At 35.9% G+C, this 22,219-nt stretch overlaps 1 protein-coding gene across 3 annotated transcripts in view; it reads right to left on the reverse strand.

Moving 5' to 3' along the window:
- The window catches only part of Appl (amyloid-beta-like protein), a 140,142-nt gene extending 118,536 nt beyond the window's left edge, over positions 1-21,606 (reverse strand). For all 3 annotated transcript variants that reach the window (XM_076120426.1, XM_076120427.1, XM_076120425.1), the window contains exon 1: positions 21,448-21,606. In XM_076120426.1, the coding sequence (XP_075976541.1) occupies positions 21,448-21,513 (66 nt within the window). In that variant the 5' untranslated portion in view covers positions 21,514-21,606. The remainder of the gene's footprint in view (positions 1-21,447) is intronic.
- Between the last annotated feature and the right edge of the window lie 613 nt (positions 21,607-22,219).

Genomic DNA, 22,219 nt, shown 5'->3' on the forward strand with positions numbered 1-22,219 from the left:
AGCTTTGTAACACGGAAAACGCTGCGGGTTGATATCATTTATTTTTCTTTTTCATAGACTGTTCAAAGGCAGAAAGGAGTGATTCCTTCGATTGCGATTGTAAAAAAAAAACGAGGCAGTTCAAAGAGGATCCGAGCGGTATGGCGGCGGACGATTTTCAGCACAATCTATTTTATACGTTTTTTACTCATTGCACGGAATAAATCTGGTATTTTACGGAGAAAATCGTTTGTATCGAATTCCATTTTAGTACTTTACTGTACGTTAATTGCAATGTTTTATTATTTATCGATATTGGATTTGTAGAGAGCCTTTTACTTATGGAGTAAAATCTATAATTGAGTATTTTAAGCTCTTAATAAAACTGACATAATACTTTACGGAAGTAAGTAAAAGCACTGAAACATAAGCTTAAGTTTTATTAGTACAGCAAAGTACAGTCTCTGTCGCCAGTATTAAATAATTTATAGAGTTTTTCGTCTTCCTGCGGAGTTTATAAGTTGCCGACTCCCTCGGCTATTAAATGTAATGATAGTATTCTGAATACAGAATTGGTGAGACAAAGAGTCTAGTCCCGAGACTCGTTTAATTTTAAGTGTTCATAAAACATTTCTGAACAACAAACTACAGACAAAATATTGTTATAAGACAAGATAATTGAGACGTTCCCGACGTGTATTCTCAACAACGTATTACAGGTACATGTTTTCTTGAAAACTCTACGTACCTTCAATTACAAATCACATTTGTAACTTTAACTACTAAGATATGTATGAATATAAAATTTATATCTGCGTAGTACTAATGTAAAATAGCATTTGTGTAATTCTGTATGTATAGAGGTAAAGAAAGTAGGGCGTTGGTAAGATAATTATTTTGAAAAAAATATCTGCAAGTAAAGAACAGCGTCAAGGAGACGAAGAATAACTACGAACTACGACAAATGTAATAATGAAAATGGAACGCAACAATAACCGCAGATTTTATGAACATAGCGTATAAACGTAATAAAGTTTCCATTGCAGTATGCAGCAGAATACTAAAGCAACCTGCCAGCATCTATTGCCGCTGAAGTAAAAATTACTAAAAGAAGTAGGTCAACGCGTTATGTCAAAACTTGTGTGTCCTACATACGTGGGGTATGTTGGCAACGCCACTGGAGGGCTGCCAGTACCCCCGGATCCCTGGCGACTTCATAACCTTGCCAATTTAAATGCGCCACACTTTTGCCAAACGCATTCGCTCGTTCGATGCCGCAATCCTTTGCTGAAATACACACCACTACTGCGGATTCTCGTATCATTTCGAACATATTAAGTTATTTTATAGCACAATTGTTCGAGATTGCGTCCGTGTATTTACAGTAGGCTCGTGCCGCAGCGGTCTACGCGGTTGCCCATTACACGGAGCCGGTTCTTGAACATGTCGGCCATTTACTTATTAGAAGGATGAAATTTTCTGATAACATATCTAACCCGAGGCTACCGCACTACCCATTAGTTGATTGGCGGAAATAAGAGCGCAGTCGCTCCACCTAACTCGATGTACGGTAATCACATTGCATCCAATCACTGCGAAAACATAAACATAAACTTGTATAGAACACTGTTTTCTTTTCATTCTAAGACGAAATTTAAAACTAATCACACTTAACTAAATTTTTCTTATATTTTCCGAGTAATGAGAAACACCTGAAGCCTTTTTTTAGAATTTTCTGCCTAATTTTTCTTATTTTTTCGTAGCAGTTTGGAGTAGCACGTGTAAGAAATACAAGAACGACTTATTTTGCACAATTTTCGCTAATAAAAACTAACTTTTGAATTAGTTTTGAGAAAAACACTTACATCTCATGGATGTAATAGTATTTAGTAGTAGATTATATTCCTTAATATAAAGCATCGACCATAGCCATATGCTTCTCCTGTGTTTTGATTAATTGGTTAATATTTATATGTATAAGGAGATGTAGGGCCACTTTTATATTTCGCAATATTATAGGTATATTGCAAATCTCGGGGGCAGCTCGGCCAATTAGACAATCTATGTTTCATATTCTAGTTCAGATACGAGAAAGGTTTTGGAGTAAATAACTTAATATCTCTTTTCTTGTTTTTTATCCAACTTACGAAATAAAAGCCTGTACAAGTTGTAATTTCAGAGCAATCAAAAGCATTCGTCAACAAGGTTGACTTCATTAAAATGTAAACATTCAGGATTTCGGAGGCACTTAATTGCGCCATTTTTCTATTGTAAGTTTTCCTCAGTACTCGGTATTTTATTTACGAAATTCGAGCTGTTATATCATCAAATATTTAGGAGAGGAAAATGCCAGTCTTTATCGCGAGTCAGGGCTGTCGATTTGAACATGGCGAGTTGCGTATTCTACGGTTGGGTGTGCTTTAAAAGGCTATAATTCTCGGGGTTTTGAGTAGTACACTTGAATGTGGCGCTTCGCAATTTTCTGTCCGCCTGCCTCTAGGGTCGGCGGTCGGTAAAGTAAGAGCGTGGTGGCAGCCCTACAAAAACCCGTCCTGAGCCAACTCACTGAGTGTTTATCTCCAGTTTGGAGATCCCTAGAGCCTCGAAATGACTTTTTATGCGCGTTCTTTGGAAGGAGTAAAGGTAATTAGGAACTAATCCAAATCTCCGCGAAGTTTTCCAAGATTAATGAATTGTTTTGAACATTCTTGTGCCAAAACAAGTTTTAAATTGTCTTGTAGAGTGCTTAGGTATTTGTGTGTTAGATATTCTGCAAAGCTCAATTTATTTTCTGTTTCGTGCTGACTAGTAGGTGTAGAAAAACATGTTAAAGCCAAATGATTCGACACAATATATAAATAAAACACAAGCTATTTTTGTTCATAACATTAAAACAGTCCCCAGCCTACAATTTAGATCGTCTACAGCAGATAAAAACAAATGACGTAAGAGAAAAACACTAACAATTTAAAAAATGGGAAACAGTTCAGTTCTGAATACAATTTTCTCTTACTTATTGGCTGGCCTGACTTCCGTCAACAGACCGGAAATGAGTTTTGCCGTCTTGTCCCCCTCCCCGTCCCGCGGTTCACCCCCTCTGTCCCTGGCAAGGGACAGCCAAGCCACCTCATTATTAGAACGACGGAAAATCCATTTGACCCCGTCAAGCTTTAAGACGTAAACAATTCAACTCCTTTATAAAGTTATAATTTTTATTCCAAATGCAAAGTCAGATTTCCGCGCCAGTTTTTAAGGGTAATAAGGAAAATGCTTCGCCTTGTAACAATTTTAAATAGACTGACATGACCGACTACGAGTAATGTCATTTAATACTGTTTTTTTTATCTAAACCTGTTGCAGTCACGATGAATATATGTACATATATATTTCACTTTTGGACCAAACCGATGGAAAATTTAATTTACATTTGAAACGGATCCTGCTAGCTAACGGTTTATACACGTCAGAAATAAAACGAAAAAACATTTTTCAAATATAAATAGAATCCTTAACGAGGTTCGGAAACGCAAACAAGCTCGTATTCGGGTCATACACAATAATGAAATCAAACGCCACTTAAAGCTCGTAAAACAAACGTTAATAACAACTTTTCAGTATATATAAAAAGATTAGGCAACTCACAAACGAGTGTTCTCGTGAAATCAAATTACAAATTCAAGGCACGGTCAACGGGGAAGCTATAAATTTCGCCAAAACAATCATGGATGCGCGAGCTGTATCCTTGGCTAACATGTTTTTGCTGAAAACAAAACATTATGCCTCGCGATTTCAAACCTTGGTACCCCTGTTTCTAAACGTTACGACTTACAAATACATGATTTGCTACAGAAACATTACGCGGTCATAGATTACATCCCTAGTTATCTCAAAAAATATATCGGTTTGGATTTGGTAAACTTAAAAACATACGTTGGATTGCGGCCAGTGACTGCCGACGTTCAACCAAATCGAGACGAAATTGCCTTCTCTGATTTATTGGAAAACATACTCGTAAACATCGCATTTATTGTACAGAGGTTTGATTATTGGTATGTCCCATTTATCCTGTCATTTATCTTGTTTTATTCTTTGTACCCAATTCGTTGCGGGCACGAGCGCGACGTTATTCTGTGACATTATCCTATGAACGTTAACGTTGCTGTTTGTATACATGACCGAACACATTATATATTACTATGTGTTTAGTGTACAACGAACAAAAAGATGTGCCAGCGGTAAATAAGCCAATTAAGTACTTACACAAAAAGAATTCACCAAGGCGGTTCATTTGCGTCGGCTGAGCCATAATTAAATAGACACGCGCTAGGTGACTAGGTGGGTATAACACAGTAGAGATGCGCCGCAGAGGAGAGGCACAAAACGCTAGTGCGCCACGAGCCCTCGAGTCGCGTGCCGTCGAGGGCCGGTAGTGATTAGAGCGCGCTAACAAAGCGCGAAGAGCTCTTAACCTACATGCTCCGTTTCACAGCATCGCCGGTGACACTCCTACGGACCGCTGCGAGCCTGGTACACCCCGAGCACACCCACTCCGCGCAGGCTAATCTCACTTAAGTAAAAAATTATTCTTTTCTTTTATTTCACTTTAACGAGTACGACATCGCCATGAATATATTACAATAAATTGAATGTGTGCACGAACCCAAGAAAACATGATCAAGATTCAAGAGATGCGACTAAATGATATCAATGGAACCTTATCACGAATTCAGCTGGAACCGGAACAATAAAGTACAGGGGCGAATATAATATAAACGACACGTCATAAAACCTTAAAGCAAGCAATACATAAAACAACAGACAATGTAACAAAGCGCTGTAGATTTCCTAGATAAAACCGAGAAGATGGCACACCGAAAATTTCAGTTTTATTTTACAAAACTAGGAGTACTTGTGGAGGCTTTTATGGCATCAGGGAGCGGCAATAAAACGGCATTTAATAAAACGGAGCTACGCGAGACAGGCACCGAGAGCCGCCGCCGACACTACACCAGAACATGAAACACGTTGACACTCTGCAGATATTGATTTCGAGAGCTTATTTCTAGCGTGGTGCGCTCAACACACTCGACACACTCAACAACATTGTCGCATTGATTCTTGTGAATTTATATAGAAGCTGGCACCTCGTCAAGTAATAAAGCCGTTATCTTCGCTCGTTTGCGCCAAAACGGAACATTGATATGCCCCATACTTGGCAATAAAAAGCTAGGAGCGTACAGGAGCCGAATTTGGGCGAACAGCTCGGTAATTACGAGCGAACTTCGAAGGTAGGAGACAACTTTACGCTCGTAATTTGTTCCTAAACTTGGTTAATGTTCCCCCTGACAAGATAAATTCATTAAACGTTACCTGTTTCGAGCTTACAGAGGACAAATGAATCGACGACGTCGCCCGTTGTAACGACATCGTCTATCTGAAGTGTATTGCTTCCCACCTAAAACCGATATTACACCAGTATCTTATTCGATGGAACGAACATAAATCACTATAGGCTCCAAATAACATTCCCTCAACATAGATCTGTCTCGAGACTCATCAGTTTTCATTCATATTATGACAGCGAGAAATAAATTCCCTAAACATTGGCAAACATTCAATTCAATCAAATTAGCAGACAGCTATTATGAAGTTATTTTCGAGGACAAGCTATGAATCTTTTAGTAGCTGAAATGTTAGAGTTGTTTAGAGGCAGCCGTCGGTAATGGCAGTAAAACCACAATATTGTCCAAGTGGGTCGATATAAAGCCCAAATGCCGTCGGACGGTCAGTGCATCTCGCGACGAGTGGACCCTCGCATTAAACTTTTACAATGCCATTAGAAGACGAGACGGTGAACGGACTCCGGATTGCGTTCCGTACGGTTTTAGTCCACTAACTGGTACATTTCAACGTTTAGCTGCAGCCAATAAATCCTGAAGAGCTATTGTTTTCTGCTTTTGATGGCTCTACAAAAAGACAAATTGAGGAAAAGGTAATGCTTCAAAAGAAAAGCCGTAAATAACAAGGAAACGGTTTCGTTCATATTTTCAACTTTGCGTTTTTTACTCTCGGAAAAATATGTTTTTTGATGTCGTAAGGTTCTTTGTTAGTGAAACTTGGTATTGTAAGAATGCCCGCAATACAGTTTGTACGACTTTAAACAAAGCAGATTTTTCTTGTACTTTTTGTTAATCTCATTCATTTTCCTACAATGTTTTACTACGGTGCAACTTCTTGCTCTTCGCTGTTCAACTTTGAATACTTTTAATTGTCCTAGACAACTCCTTAATTTTTAATGCCTAAAACCTAAACACCCACTGAGATTGAAACCCACAGAAATTTCTTGTCTACATAACTTTAACTTTACACAAGAATATTTACAAGTCATAAAAGATATTTAATCTGAACTATATTATCTAAAATAAACGAAATATAAATTAAAAAAGAAAGGAAGAGTGCGCTATGTATCGAAAGACTCCTTATTGGCTTTTAAATAACAACAGACATTTTGTTACAAACCTTCGCAATTTTAAGCCAATAGCAATTTTACAATACGTGTATCATAAAAGCTACCCACATAACAGTTGGTCGCAACTTTGTCATTTCAAGAAGATATTGCGTCTATTTTGGTGAACAATAAAGTGTTGAGTGAACGACAAAACGCAACATACGAGTATGACTAACATAAAGAGAGTATTGTCAGTAAATCTTTTTATAGTTCACTTCAAACACCGCAATTTTAATAGTACTGTAAATGACGGTTTATGATTTGCTATGAAGTGTGGTGCAAACTTAAAGAAGATAAGAATATAATTTTAGCAACAGTTTTAACACTTCTGAATAATTTTTCATACATTTGCTGGCACTTTATCTATCTGTTAGAAGCTGTGAAACTGGGACCTATAGTAAAAAGTTGTAACATTTATATTACACTTAACATTTACATATATGTTAGGTTGAAAAATAGAGAGAAACTCTGAATTAAAACAGTGGAAAGGGTTTTTAAATCTTTATAGCTAAAGTCGTTAGTAATAATATGCAATTAATATATCTAGAGCATTAAATTAAAGCTTCTAACACGACAAATGGCGTGCAACATATCAAACAATGCGCTGTAAACGAACCTTTATTACACTACATACGTAAAGCCTCATAATTGTGACCCTAATCCGGTCGTGTTACTAAAATATCGACGGCATTAGAGCCGTTTACGATACGAGGAGACCACCCCGTGAGTTCCTTGGACATATTTAATGAAGTCCCGAAAACGTGTAAGGATAATATATGTAAATAGATACGGGGTCACGATTTATACGAGTAATTGGTGTGTCGTTCAATTGTGGCATAGAATTGAAATGGAATTTATTTATGACAACGATACGATGCCTCGCACGTCGCTACTTTACTGCGGTGATGTGACGCAGCTCTTATTTGTAAATGTTCTCTGATAAATTGCTTAGCTGAAGGTCGATTCACGTCACAGGTTATCAAGGTCATCAGAAACATGCTTTGTCATGATTGCAAAGTGTATTCTCTCTATCAAAGTTAAATATTGCAAATAAATTGAAAAGCTTCAAGCGCAGCAGATGCGAACGGTAGCAGCGAAGCGAGAAATGACATGCGAGCTCGTAGATTTATGTGTGTGTATGCGAAGCTCGTGTCCAGCCATCATGTCGACTCGGATATCTATCACTTTACATATAAAATATACGACCACAAGAATTTATTTTGTATGAGAGAGAAATTCTTTATTTTCTTAGAGCTATAAATTTGTTTGCTTCGATTGGTGAAGTTTATTTGTTATTGATATAAGAATACTTAACCAATCGAGAGATCCTAGAATTTGTAATATAAATACTAAGTTTACTCAACAAATAAAGCAAATAGAAACCACAGGTAGTGTACAACGTAAGCTGGGCGGATAGACGTTCGAATTAAGGGGAAATGTGGGCACCCATTCGGACAACAACGCTGATTGCAATTTGATTTAGCCGTATAATCACTAAAACAATCTACTAAATATACGGAGGCTTCGTGTGGGCAGCGGGGTGGAAGGACTGGATAGTAAGGCCCGGTGCACACTGTAGAAACCCCTATAGAGCTGCGACGGACGGAAAACACATCTGGCAAGCGATCCCTCAGTGCATTCCACAGACCGAATACTGAGCGGCACTCCATTACAAAATGTATGAAAATTATTCGGGAACATTTTTGCAATGTTATGCGTAGCGACCCGCATTAATGTGCGCGAGCCTTAATGGAACGAGCCCACAATAGGCTTAGACGCTTAATGCGATGTGGTTAGACAATAATATTACTTAGTAAGACAAACGGTTGAATATGTTTCCTAAATCTCTTCTTTGTACGAACGATTCTAATACTTAACAAACCGCGCGATGACAAAGACTTTGCTCTAAGATGAATTCAATCTTAAGGTTCTATTAGTAGGTATTATAATAGGAGAGGAAAATCATGAAAACAAATTCGTCACTGTGGCTTTTATTCCATATATTATATTAAGATTAAAGAGCCAAACCTAGACTTATATTAGCATACAAGCCTACTAAACAGTTGTTTAAGGTAACAAAAACGTGAGCTAGATTATTCCCAGGCTCAACTTGATCTAAAACGAATCTAACTCGATTGAACTCTTTATGTAAAGAACTGAACAACAAAAGCCAATCGAATCACAAACTCGATAGTATCGACATAAAGGACATTGGCAACCGATGACAAGCTCTTTAAATAGGAAATCGGATTATGGCATATGGTACTGGCACTGGCTGAATAGAGGGCAGGAAACGATGCATTGTGGTCGGGATACCGCGCTCCACTGACTCTCTATACGCCAAATACTTGTTTATCTGTACTGACCTATGTTATGTGGTGACCGACATGCCTCGACGACTACCAGCACGGACGGTCAAAGTCTTCTAATAACGTCCTATTGACCACATGACGCTAATACCATCATGAATAAATAAAATTCGCACAATATATGAAACATTCTACCCAATACTAAGGTCGAAATAATCTTTATTGCTCCCTGTAACACATGTGTACCTAGTTTATTTATTCGCTAATGGATTGGAAAAGCTTTTCATAAAATATCACAACATTTGCTGCTCAAGTGTTTAACAAATTGACATTTGCAAGATTAAAAACCTTTTTCATGTTTTTATTATATTAAACTCGAACGAAATGAAACCCGAAGCCTTTTAGGTTTTCTATGAAAGCCGTAGTTTATAACGAATTTTATTTAAAATGTAATATAATTTAGGTACAAAGGCAATAAACAAAAACACGAGTATATTTACTTTTCATAAGCCACCACACTCGAAACGAGTAGGGCTCTGAATAATTCCGGCCCAATTTACTCTCCTTCAAGAGGTTACCTCAAAATTCATTTTTCACGCAGCCTGCCTTAGAATAAAATGTACAAGATTAGTTTATCCGCTCGGAGGGCCCGGGATATCAGTGTTTAGGCCCGTCGCCATGGCAACTGGAGCAGAAGGGCCTATTTGCCGCTCCATTGGGCATTTTGTGTGGCTCTGACGTAGTTAAGGCCCAACATGTGTGTTACAATGCCGTTATAATGAAGTTTCAAGGCAGTAATGCTCCTCACTAGTTGCTTCGGGTGCAATATCAAAGGGTTGTACGCTCCTTGAGTGTTCTCCGACCTCTATATTGATGTTGGGTCAAGATGTTACGTGCTCCCGGGACTCAGTTTACCTTGTGAGTAACTTCGATCGTTTATAAGTCTATTATACTATGTATTTGACGTGTTGCATTCCACATAACTGGTTAACATCTCCTATAGAGATGTAATATGAAGACTAGTATCAATTATAGCGGTTCACAATCGATTGCTGACACAAAATGAGAAGTAAAGCTGATGGACTGGATATGAATAAAGGATTACTCGCTAAGTGAGGAGAATGCGGTCTAGACGTTTTTATTATATCTATAAATACATCGTCCTAGCAAGGACGAACTGGTTTATCTGTAGTAATGTTTAACAGTTAATTCTTGTACGAGTATCGATTTGTTTTATTCGAGTTTGTATATCGGCATCGAGATTCTTTGTACGTTCTGTATAAGACTTTTTCAGTTGTTAAAGTTTTTTTATAGAAAATCTATTATATCTTAATATTTGTTCTACAACTGACCGTGTCGATAATCAGTTACCTACATTTGCACGTGAGTATTTTATAAAACATTAAGCTCTTTTACCCATACCCTGTCCATTGCATATACAACATTATCACACAAATAAAACTTATAGTTTTTCCTCAAAAGCTTTAAAATAGCAATTTCGCAGCAAACTAAATTGCTTAATTTATTCTTCTATAACTGACTGTGAAAAAGAAGTCAAGTTCTTCAGGCACAAAAGGCTCTCGTACAAAGTAGTAGAGCTTAAAGGATCCCTAAAATGCAGCACTCAACTAGTCGGTAAACAAAAGGAGGGCAATAAAAACTGCAGCAAAACAGTTGTGTTTTCTTGTTCCGAACAGAAAACTAGTTTGCAAGTTGTTCTTTTAGAAATACTACGTACTGTTGTACAGTCTCTGTTGTACATCTTAACGTTTATTAACATTTTACTGACGAAGATTTTTATAAAAATAACAATTATGCTGAATAAGTTTTGCGTCTGTGCTAAAGAACACTTTACTCTATAAAAAAATTAAGATGACTATAAAGCGAATCGTCAATTGCCAGTCTTTTATTGTATCTTGTAGTTTTAAGAGCTTTTTCACAATTCAACACCATTATTTTAATTAAAGAATAAATATATCCTACTCATGCTTAATGCTAGCTATTATATTCGTCATTAGGCATACATATCTACACGTGTGGAACAAATTAGTAGTGTAAATGTCCAAACACACACATAAGTGCAAACTGAGTAGAACCTCACCCTCAACGACCTTCTCAACTCTGAAACTGCTGTATATTTACATTGTATAGTTTCAAACTGTAGTCTCAACTAAAAATAGATAAATTCTCACTCGCACCCGCTTCCACCGCAAGAGTGTGCGATGGTGCATTCTTATTGAACAAAAGACTACGCCTCAAGTAGAAAGTTCTTAGGCGGTTCCGCCATGGCCACGAAGTCAAGGGTACTACTTATTACCAAGGTCTAACGAGTTATTAAAGCATCACGAAACACTTTGAGATTTTTATTCGTACATTAAACGACAAATTACGGCTTTCAGGGATTTTTATCGCAGTAATTCATTTCAAAGTTTGTTAGTTGATTGGATTTAACCTTGGTTGTAGTTTTGCGTTTTTACAGTACGTTTTTACCTGTAACATTTTTACTCAATATTTTTATGCCAAAATGAAATGAACTTTTCAAATGCCCTAAAACCTGTTAGGAACGATTTTTTTAAGCTTCTTCTTTGAAAAATTTCATATTTTAGTTTTGAATAATGAGAAAGTGTGTAGGTATTAAAATAATTCGAAATAAAAACATTTTACTGAACTCTATCATTTAAGATAATCATCATTGAACCCGTCTAAATATATGCGTATTTCACTAAACCCAAATCCTCCAAAGTGGCATACAATCAACACAAATAGTTTCCTCTGTATTTAGTGAGTATCGCTTGCTCCGTGGCCCTAATCTCGCGAACTGAAGGCTTAGCACGGCGCCGAGTGAGCCGCCTTACAGAGGGGATTAAATTTCAAAGAGGTTCTTTGAATTCACAGCACTATCTATGTGTGTTGTAGTGGGATATTTTCTTGGTATTCTGTGTGCGGACGACGGACGAAATGCGAGGACTCTGTTTGAAGCTCCCAAGGCTCCTATTGTTATGTTTGTAAGATTAACTTGCTTTGATTCGCTGCATCTCTTGAATACGTACTGAAACTTGAGACAGACTCCTTTGCCGTGCTGCATCAAATTCTTGAGCTTCTTTCTAGAATATTCCGTTACCGTCTTCACTTAAGTTCGTATTCATTAATTTAAATAAAATATTCTGAATATTTCGTAAGATCGAAGGTGCTCAAGTTACAAAATACGTGAATAAAATTACAAGAATGAGAGTACGAATATAGTGTCGTAAAAATTCAACTTATTTTATAATAAAGTCTAGATCCTGCGCTATTTCGAGGCGCGCCTATTTCGGAACCAGTCAGAAATGCAATATTGAGATGCCTTATTCCACCTGTCACTTACACATTCTTGGTATCAACACTTTATATAGAAAATAGTACAGACCTACGTACCTACTACTACTCCCTAGTACATATATTATAAAAATTTCAATTTGATACGCTCCATGTTTACTTCTTTCTCAAAAACTACTGAAAAAAATTACATTGTCCTTGATTAACATACGACCTCGCCCTATAACACCTTGCCCCCTAATTACATGAAACTAACTTTGTAAATGGTGAAACATGGGTGTATTTCACACACTTCAACTTACATCTTCGAGTAAAGGGACGTGATATTTAAAAAAAAATAAAAAGTATTGTCGACCAAAGAAAGACTACAAAGAGAATGCAAAAGCAAAAACGTATTAATAAATCACATACGACACATTTTTTTAAACCTACGATTGTTTCAGTGCCAGCCAATTGTCTCCTAGCAAACGTGGGAGGGCCTTGAGTCTACCACACTGGCCAAGTGTAGGCGGGGGATGAAACAATTTTTTTTAACCTACAAAAATTGTGGGTAGGCTAAGAAAGCTTTCCAATGCAAGTAGAGTCACGGGTAAAAACAAGTGTAGAATAAGTATGTCATGAACTATACCGCATCGTCCCCGGCATTCGATTAAAGTTCCTAAACTCGGCTTCACTGCATACTACTTGGAAATATTAATTTTTGTTCGCCCGTACTAGGTCTACGAAACTTGGATATGAACTTTGACATTTCTAGATTGCTAACAGCTTTTTTAATTTAGGTTAGTTCTGAAGTTGTGCTATGAGTTTCTTAGTTTTTGTTGAGTAAACTAGTAATTTATCAGTTTAGTTTTGGAGTTTTTTAAATATTTTTTGATAAATGCTTTAGATAATTTATTACAACAGATATATCATTTTTTTGGCGTTCAACTTCACTATTATCTACTTTGTTAAATGCATTTAAATGCATATAAGCTAAAATAAGTTTAGATGAACAATGTAAACACGCGTTCTCCATAAATGTATATCAGGCCAATAATAAAAAATCCGGTCGAATTCAGAATTTCCTACTTTTTTTGAAGTCAGTTAAAAAAAAGGTTTTGAAAACAAATAATGTTATGAATGTAACTAACTTTCAAGTCTCCAAGTATAGTAGAATAGATAACGGACTTGACTTTTTTCAGTGCTGACTTAAATCTGCATTCGCATTTTAAAGAACACTTATGTAAGGATCAAGTCCCCCCACATATAAGCTATAAAGTAACTCTGTCGAAGCGTGATTTGTGACTAATCTACGTACAAGCTGAACCTAACTCGGGTTCAGTCAATTTCGTTCCCGATCATTCGATCCGATCTCCACGGTCCGATATGTTTGATTGAGTTCAAATTCCCAACTAGCCAATTCACATGCTAATCTGCAGGGACACTCGATTGTCCTACATTTCGTCCCGTTTGGGACCAAAATCAAATCTCAAATACTACATTTTCGGGCGAAAAACTTTGATTTATCTATCGAGGTTATCTCAAATTGAAACTGGTTTCATAAATATGTTTGTTTGTTAGATTTTGTCTCGAAAATAACTGCTGTGATTTGTGTAAGATCTTTATCGATTGAGACAATCCCTGTGATGTAATACGGTTGATGTTGTATGACAAAACTAAGAGGAAAACAAATTATGTCATCAGTAGAACAAAATAATACAGTTATTATAGTCTAACAACTTAGTGGAGAGCTTTATTACTACCAAGGTTCACAGCTCACAAAGATATGCAAAATCCATAATTTAGAACACCAGTGATCCGTAGGCATCACAGCTGACGGTGATAAGTAGCTCGATTCTCTACTACTATCGACTATCGACAACGGGCCAGAAAATCTGATCAGCACCCCTAGTAGGCTCCTTAAGAACTTTTTTGGCAGTACGTTTTAAATGTCAAACTCTCGATACCGTACCGTCTCACTTTAGATAAATCGGGCATGCAAAGATACTCTGCTAAATTGTCAAACTATATGATACTTCCTTTTAGTTTGGCTAGTAGTGAATTACACCCACGTTTTGTCATGTCGTTTTATTTTGCTGAAAGACTTAGTTGGAGTCCACGCCCACGCTGTTTGTATGATCTAATAGAAGCAGCCCACGTTACACGGCTATTTTAAGTGGAGGATGTTATGACAAGCGCTGTTTATTGCCGGTTATGTATAGCTAAAACATTTATTGATAATTGAGCTTTGATTATATTGATTTAAATTAAAAATGTAATTATGATGCAGTCTTGGTCGTTAACTCGCGCAATAAGTATAAATACGCTAAAACTCGGCAGTTAAAAACTAAAAGTAAATTGTTAGTACCTGAAGAGGACATATAAATAACAAACGCATTAATATCTCACTGCTGGACACGATCTTCTTCCAGAATGAGGAAAAGGTTAAGCCTTCAGTCCACCACGCTGGCCAAGTAACGGTTGGGGACTTCGCATACCTATACCTACATATAAGAAGGACACATCAATAGTAAATTCTATATCTTTAATTTTTAGAAATGCATATTAAAAATATTTCCTTTGAATCCTATTTAGAAGTAACCAAACTAAACGTAAACAAAAAAGCTTTTATACAAACGCATCGCACTGAAACAAACAAAGCTATGAGATCACTCGCAAAACGGGGACGTGACAAACTTTGTACAGTGCAGGACCAACATTTTGACAATCTACCACGACCGGGTGCATTTCACACAATACCCCGAACGATGTCCGACCGTAGTTGTTTTCAATAGAGCCAATGAAGTGTGTTCTGCAACCGACTAGAACACTGATAAACTAGAATTATTAAATACATTTTGTACGCAAGTTTATTAAAGCTTTCTCGTAGATATCTAGTACCTGTTTTGTATACTAATCTAGTACTACAATTTCAGATACAGTTAACAAGATTCAGAAATTTAGGGAGTTTGAATGAACCTTTCTCATAGATATCGGATCTAGGTACCTATTTTGTGTACTAATCCAGTAGCATAATTTCATACAGATACAGTTAACAAGATTTAGGAACGTAGGTAATATCTTTGTCAAAGATATGCGTAAAGAAGATTTTGAATTAATAGGTTCAATACCCATTTACATGGCTCGATTGTCTGTCTAAACATAATTACGTAACACATACAATCACAAACATAATATTAATTGCAACGGACACTCTCGACTTCAATCAGTTAATCAATGCCTATATCCGTCGCATCCCAATTAAGCAAAACGCTAACGCTTCGCCCGTTGGTTTTAATCACTCCACAATTAACCAAGCGGCCTCTCCCATCCGGACAGACCTTATCAACAACACACATCCAATAAAAGGACACTCCAAACGCTTAAACAATGGTCACCCTACAAAGCTCCCCTAAATCCTGGCTAAAAGGAAAATGGAAACGAAATCTACGCAACACTGGCCGCCACGACCGGCGGCCAGAAAACGTATTCAAACAGAGATATTGTAGACAATGAGATTTCAAATATGGAATTAGAGTGCAAAACGTTTTAAAAGATTTTACACTCTATGCTCTGTATTCCACAGATAATTTATTGTGTTGTGAAAACATATTTCTTGCTAAGCTTGAAGGTATTATGTTTTATTGGAAGTAAAAAGAAGGTTACGTTATAGGTTTTCTCTTAGAGTAATGGATTTTTCTTGTAACTCCGGAGACTTGTGTGTGAAATTAGAGCAAAAACAACATCGGAGAAAAAGTGTAGACAGATATTTTCTTCGACGGGAATAGGTATTTATTGTAAAAACTACTTATGTTCCTATGTAATATTATTGAACTCTAAATATTTTATGTAGGACAGCTTAGCTGAGTTCAAAAATATAATAGAACAGCTAGTTAATAGGTTTGTTATATTTCAACTGTTTGTAATATATTATTTATTTTAATCATTTACCCAATATACATGTTTTTGTTTTCCACTTCAGCTTTTAGCTTATATTTTTTCATTCATGTGGAGTAAATCACATACATATATTAACTGCTTTATATATTAAAACTCAGGTTATCACTACTTTATTTCATTGTTTTGCACCAGTTCCCCGACTCTATAAGCGTAGAATAGTTAAGCATCAAACAAGCCAATATCTTACTATGATACTCATATCCATAACTATAGGTATGACAAATTTAATTACATTCCGCCTACACAGGTCTCAAAACCCTTTGCGGAACAACGTTGTGACACTGCTGTACTAGCCAAAGCTACTTGACAGGCAATATTGGACCGATCCGGTAAACCGCTCTCCCGCACTCCCTTTTGTTTCACACTGTCAATCACTCATATTCCATCGGGTTGAAATAAATCCTCTTTAAAACGTGTGTGTGCGACGGGATAACGAAAAAGTTTATTAGACGGTACTCTCGTTTAGTAATACGGTTGGCTTTTTGCAATAAAAGTTATGGAGAGAATTTTATTTTGTATGAAACGGTTTTTGTGTGATAAAAGATGGACTCTGTTATAATATAGGCGGTTTTGTTCAAGGGACTTAGTCCCACAGATACAAAAGGTATGCCTAATAAAAAGCGTAAAAACTATAGTAGTGATATGAAATAAAAAAGGTTGGACTTTGATTGTAATATTTCATATTGAATCTATTTTTTCTCTGCTTGGATTATGCCTCATCTGAAACCTTCCGAATTGTAAATTACAGGAACATTTTCAGGGTAAACTCAGCTCATTAAGCAGTGGCAATGATTGACGATCTTGTCGGTAAGTAAATCATTAACGGGAGAAATTAAACGTGATTTTCAAACTAAGGTCTCCTTACTAAAGAGTACGTTTACAAATTACGCTACTATAAAAAAATACTGGCAGCTCGTAATTTCATTCACATGTTAGTTGTTCTTTTCAATTTATAATGTCATAGCAAATACTTTAACTTCTGAATCTGAAATTGATTTTTAAGTTAACATGCAGCCAGTAATTTCAAAATCTTATATTGTGACCTTATCAAATGTGCTAAAATCTTGTAAAGTTGCTAGTAAATTGAAGTGACTTTACAATCTGCATAAGTAAGTATGATGACGTCGACATTTTATTATTTACTCCTTTTAGATAGTGGTCTACGTAATACAATATACTGAAAGAGTACTATGCGTTTTGGTTTCAATCACCAATGTAAAAACACAATAGTACTATGATATCACGGTAAATAAACAATGATGAATGTATTTGTATGAAATTTTACGATTTTACTACTACCCATTATATCATTTCATTGATTATGTAATAAATATTCTAAATGAGAATACTATCATTCATTGCAGAATTAAATTGACAATCAGGAATAATTGCATTTACTAATAGATAATTATTTTGAAATTATATCAAATCAACATTATCATCTATTGTTATCATTGTCGTTAACGTAAAGCGACAACCTTTCACCGTCATACTTTATACAATACATCGATACTTTTCGAGGATGTACTGTGGTTAAGAAATCAATAACTTAATAAGGGTTTTAAAGAAATCACACAAAATCAGGAAGTAAAACCACGAGGAAGGCATTGTTATAGTAAACCACAATAAAAGTATTTCCAATGAAATTAAACGTCTTTAGAAAATTTATAACTTTGTTGAAAAACATTGACTCCAATCCATAGTGTGACTAAACCTATCAGTAAGTCAATGCCTTTGAACCACTGCATTATAGACTACACTATGGCTTAAAGTTCGTGCTTACCCCATTACAGATAATTTTATTGCGAAATCGTGAACTTAAAGACCCTTTATCTCTACGTGATCAGTTTAATATCTATAAGAACATCCTCAAAAGCAATATTTTATATCCTTTTGTTTCAACACAAAGTAAAACAAAAAAGTATTAGTGTCCATTAAAATTTCATTCACGTTCCGTTTTAACGAACACCGGTCATTGTCGCGTGTGATTTCAGAGGAACTTCATATAAAATTCATTTAATTCTGTGTAAAAGAAAAGCCGATCGATGGAGCGTTTCATATTGAATGCATTATTTTATAGATGTTTTAATAACTTTAATACTGTTAATGAACAGATCATTAAAGTAGATTTTTGGAATTCTATTATTTGTTGCGATCAGGAGGAATACTTTTGTTACAACCTAAATATATCGATTTAAAGTTTATGCTTGTTATATTATTACGTCGTACAGATAAAAAACCGTAAATTAAATCTGCATAAGTATAAGTATTACAGCCACATTCAGTTATAAATTGCGTATTAGACGATAATTCCTTAAAAGGAATAAAACAAAATTACATTCGAGTCTACGCATAAATTTCAAATTACAGGAATTTCCTTGCAACTGAATCTATAATTTACGACTGTATCTTCCGTGCCTCGCCCCCAGAAAGTGCAGTTACGCAGCAAATGAGATAGCGATGTATGGAAATGAGCTCTGATAGGCAACGAGAGGCCTAAGTATTGGCTATTATTTATGCCCGACGATTTTGCAGCTGGCTGTTTAAAATAACCCCTAAGATATACATCGAGTTATGATGTAATCGTGGCAGTATAGAATTTCAATGCACTATGGTCGATATTAAAAAAATAAAAATCTGTAAAAGTCACTCTGAATATCGAACGCGGTAATGTTCGTTCGAAAAGCGCTTCTTATTTTAAAAGTACTGGCAATAAATGGAAATAAAAAGAAAGTCGTTCCATTTTTAAATATAAGCTTTTCACTTTTTATGTAAAGATGGCTGCTGCAGAAAACTATTATGAATAAAAATTAAGTGTTATTACTGCAGTCTTTCATAAAAATCAATATTTTTACTGCTTTTGTTTGTTCAAGATGAAAATAAGAAGGATATATTGAACATTTTGATGTTATAGTCCTTGTCAATAGCATTGTAGAGTTTTGACAATAAAGTTGAATGCCCTCGCCTGCTCCAATTGATTTTATAAGTCTGCTTAGTATCGAATAAGAAGCCGAACAAGTTCGTTTTGTTTCAATTGCCTGCTGTTACACAAGCAGTTTAACAACTAATTTCGGCAATACAAATGCCATATTAATTAGTACTAGGTCGATTGTTAAGTTCGCTGTTTGGTTACAAATGGCTGGAATTATACGACAGAAATCTTTTACGTCTTTAGATATTTAAAAAAACAATCAGTAAATTTTCCCGACCTTATTCAGAATATTTGGGCTTTTGGTTTTTTATGATCATTGGTAGAAGTAACAAGACAGAAAATAATTGGACGAAAACAATTCAGTTCTATTGAATAAGAAATAATTAAAATTTGCCAATACGGCATCGAAGCAGACAATATTTTTTTACAATTAATTTTACTTCAATAGATTTGCTCTAAATAATAATGATTTAAAATCTTTTTATTTTCTTTACTTGACTCTCGTAAGCAAATAAATCCTACAGTAACATTACTTTATCAGAAAAGTACGCCATAAGAAGTAAACATACTTCCTTTTATTCAGTTCCATACAATAGACTTCTCTCTATTACCTAATACAACTAGAACGTAAAAGAAAATGTTACGCAATAATTTTCCGCGCCGCTATACTGAAAGCAAAAAGCCGACGGAACTTGTCACGGGCAGTTAGCTTACTTATTTGTTATATTAAAGCCTCCTTAGGACTCCTGTCCTGGACACAAAGGATATGACAGTGGGGTTTAGAAAAATATTGGATTGGCAATCCACTAAACTTCTTTTTTATGAGAAATATTGATCGTCCATGTTGAAATGATTTAAAAATAGAAAGCTCGGTGCTTTTTATCGTTTCTTTTATAATGCTTTCGCAGAAGAATTCAGTGTTCAAATTCTTTGTTTTTTTTTCTAAGAAATAAATTGAAATATATTTTAAATTTATCTAAAAAGATGACAGCTCTTTTTATACTTATATTTTTTCAGGTGTATTTTCTTTTGCAGAATTTTTAGTAGAAGATTTTCATTTTCTCATACAACTTTTCTCAACTTAAGAATTAGCTTTATGATTGTAAAAAATGTGTTGAATGTTATGTTCGTTCACAAGCAAAAGACGCTCAGCATTTGGACCTTTTACCAATCTAAATACTGTTCGTCCTAAAGATACCGACTTACTCTGTCCTACTAAGTTTGTATAGTAGCCATTATAACCCTTATTATTCTTTTTTCTTCTCAACTAATTCATAATCAACTACAAGCTGCATTTTGTTTCTGATTTACTTTGTCCCAAAAATATTTTTAGCACTAATTTATATCCTTTTCGCTCAAGATTAGCTATGGACTACTCAAGAATCTTTATCTATTGATGACTATGGAGTCTCTAAGAATATTTTGCAAATCGGAATGCTAATTAATTCAATAAATTGCTTTCTTAAAGATACCGCCGTTCTGCCCTTACACCTCCATTATACCGCATACATACATTTAATCTTGTATAAAATAAATCTTTACTCAGAAAAGTGTCACAAAAATGATTGCGATCTTTCCCGTCGCATCCATCAATCCAAATTGCAATATCTGTCAATTAGTGACAGTTACTTCATAAGTAGCTGTATAACTTCGCAAATTAATAAAAAAGACAAATCATGCTTTATTTCTTCATATATTTCGTGTAAATCAACTTATTTTTCTTAATCAGTTGCTCAAACAGTATTTCTCGTCAAAATCTGGTAATAACGCCGTTGATTAGCGTACTATTGCAAAAGTGATTCACTCCTTCGTCTATTTTCAGTGAATGATTGTTGAAGACTATAAAAAACATCATTTTGTAGCGTCCGCTCGGCTACTGTCATGTTTACGGTAAAGATACCTAAATAAATATCATTTATGGAAAGAAACACAAGAACCTGGAAGAAAATATAATAAATAGAGCCAATACTAATCATTTGTAGAGCACCTGAGAGCGTACTTATTACCATAAAGACTAAAATTGCATATTAACACAAATAATCTTCTTAAACCGCCGCTAAAAGACGTAAAATCTTGGCTTGGTTTTAAATAAAACACGACGCATAAACAAATACACCGTTTCTTCCATTCATATTGCTCCAAACACCATGTTTTTTTGCTCTAGTTTCAGTCGCAAAACTTTGCCGACGGCAAATAAATATCAAGTTTTTCATACCTATATGTTACGCAACCCGTAATTAATTCATTCAAGAAAAAAACGGCTTAAAAACGCTGACGCAAACAACTTTTACGGCACCCGCAAGTGTACAAACGGACTCCTTTCAGCCAGCTACTATTTTACACCCGCCTTGAAAACATTACCGAACACGTTCAATCGATTTTCGACTTAGTGTCCCCGGCACGATGCCGCCGCTACACACGCTATTAAATAACACAGAAATACAATAATCAAGCTTTTATCTTACCTGTCCGGCATGCAGGACGTCCAAAAATATGGTAAAAACACTTATAAAAAGCACGGCGCGCGTCATTTTTGCGGCCGCGTTGCGTTTCTAAACCCGACTGGCGACAACTGACGTTTGTGCCAGACGCCAGAAACCTGCGTACTAGTCAGTTGGTACGGCACTGTAGACGTACCTAGCGTCGTATAGATCGACCCTCCCGGGTGTGAGCGAGACGGCACACGCGAGCCCGCACGACAGACAGAGACGCGAGAGGGAGGATAACGCACGCGCAATGCTGTAAACGCTGCGTACAATGAGGACTCTATCGAAGGGAATCGCGAATGCCGTCTTCGTCTGGCTTTGTCTGGATTTCCCGATGATGATGCGTCATTTTTTCAAACTAGTAGGATTCAGTACTTATTACTATTGTAATTAGGTTTAAAATCGTTTGGTGACTTGTATGCTTAGGTTCAGGTTCGTATCAAAGGAGGCTTCATTCTAACATGTAGGCTTTAGTTGGCCACATACTTCATATAACTTGCATGAAGTGAGTATATAACGTGTGTATAAAATACGGCAATAAAACAGGGTGTTCTATCAATTCAATACCGACTGTGAGTCATCAAATATGAGCCGGGGGTGGCGGGGCTTTAACCCTACTGTTATTTCTACATGTCCTTTACAATTAGGTGTTGAAAATCGATTATTTATGATTCAGTTAGTGTTTATTACCGGTGCGTAAGTTAAATAAAATGTACGATCCGTCTGATACATTTACATTTATTATATTTTC

This window comes from Anticarsia gemmatalis, chromosome 12 (assembly GCF_050436995.1).
Source record: "Anticarsia gemmatalis isolate Benzon Research Colony breed Stoneville strain chromosome 12, ilAntGemm2 primary, whole genome shotgun sequence".
Taxonomy (NCBI): domain Eukaryota; kingdom Metazoa; phylum Arthropoda; class Insecta; order Lepidoptera; family Erebidae; genus Anticarsia; species Anticarsia gemmatalis.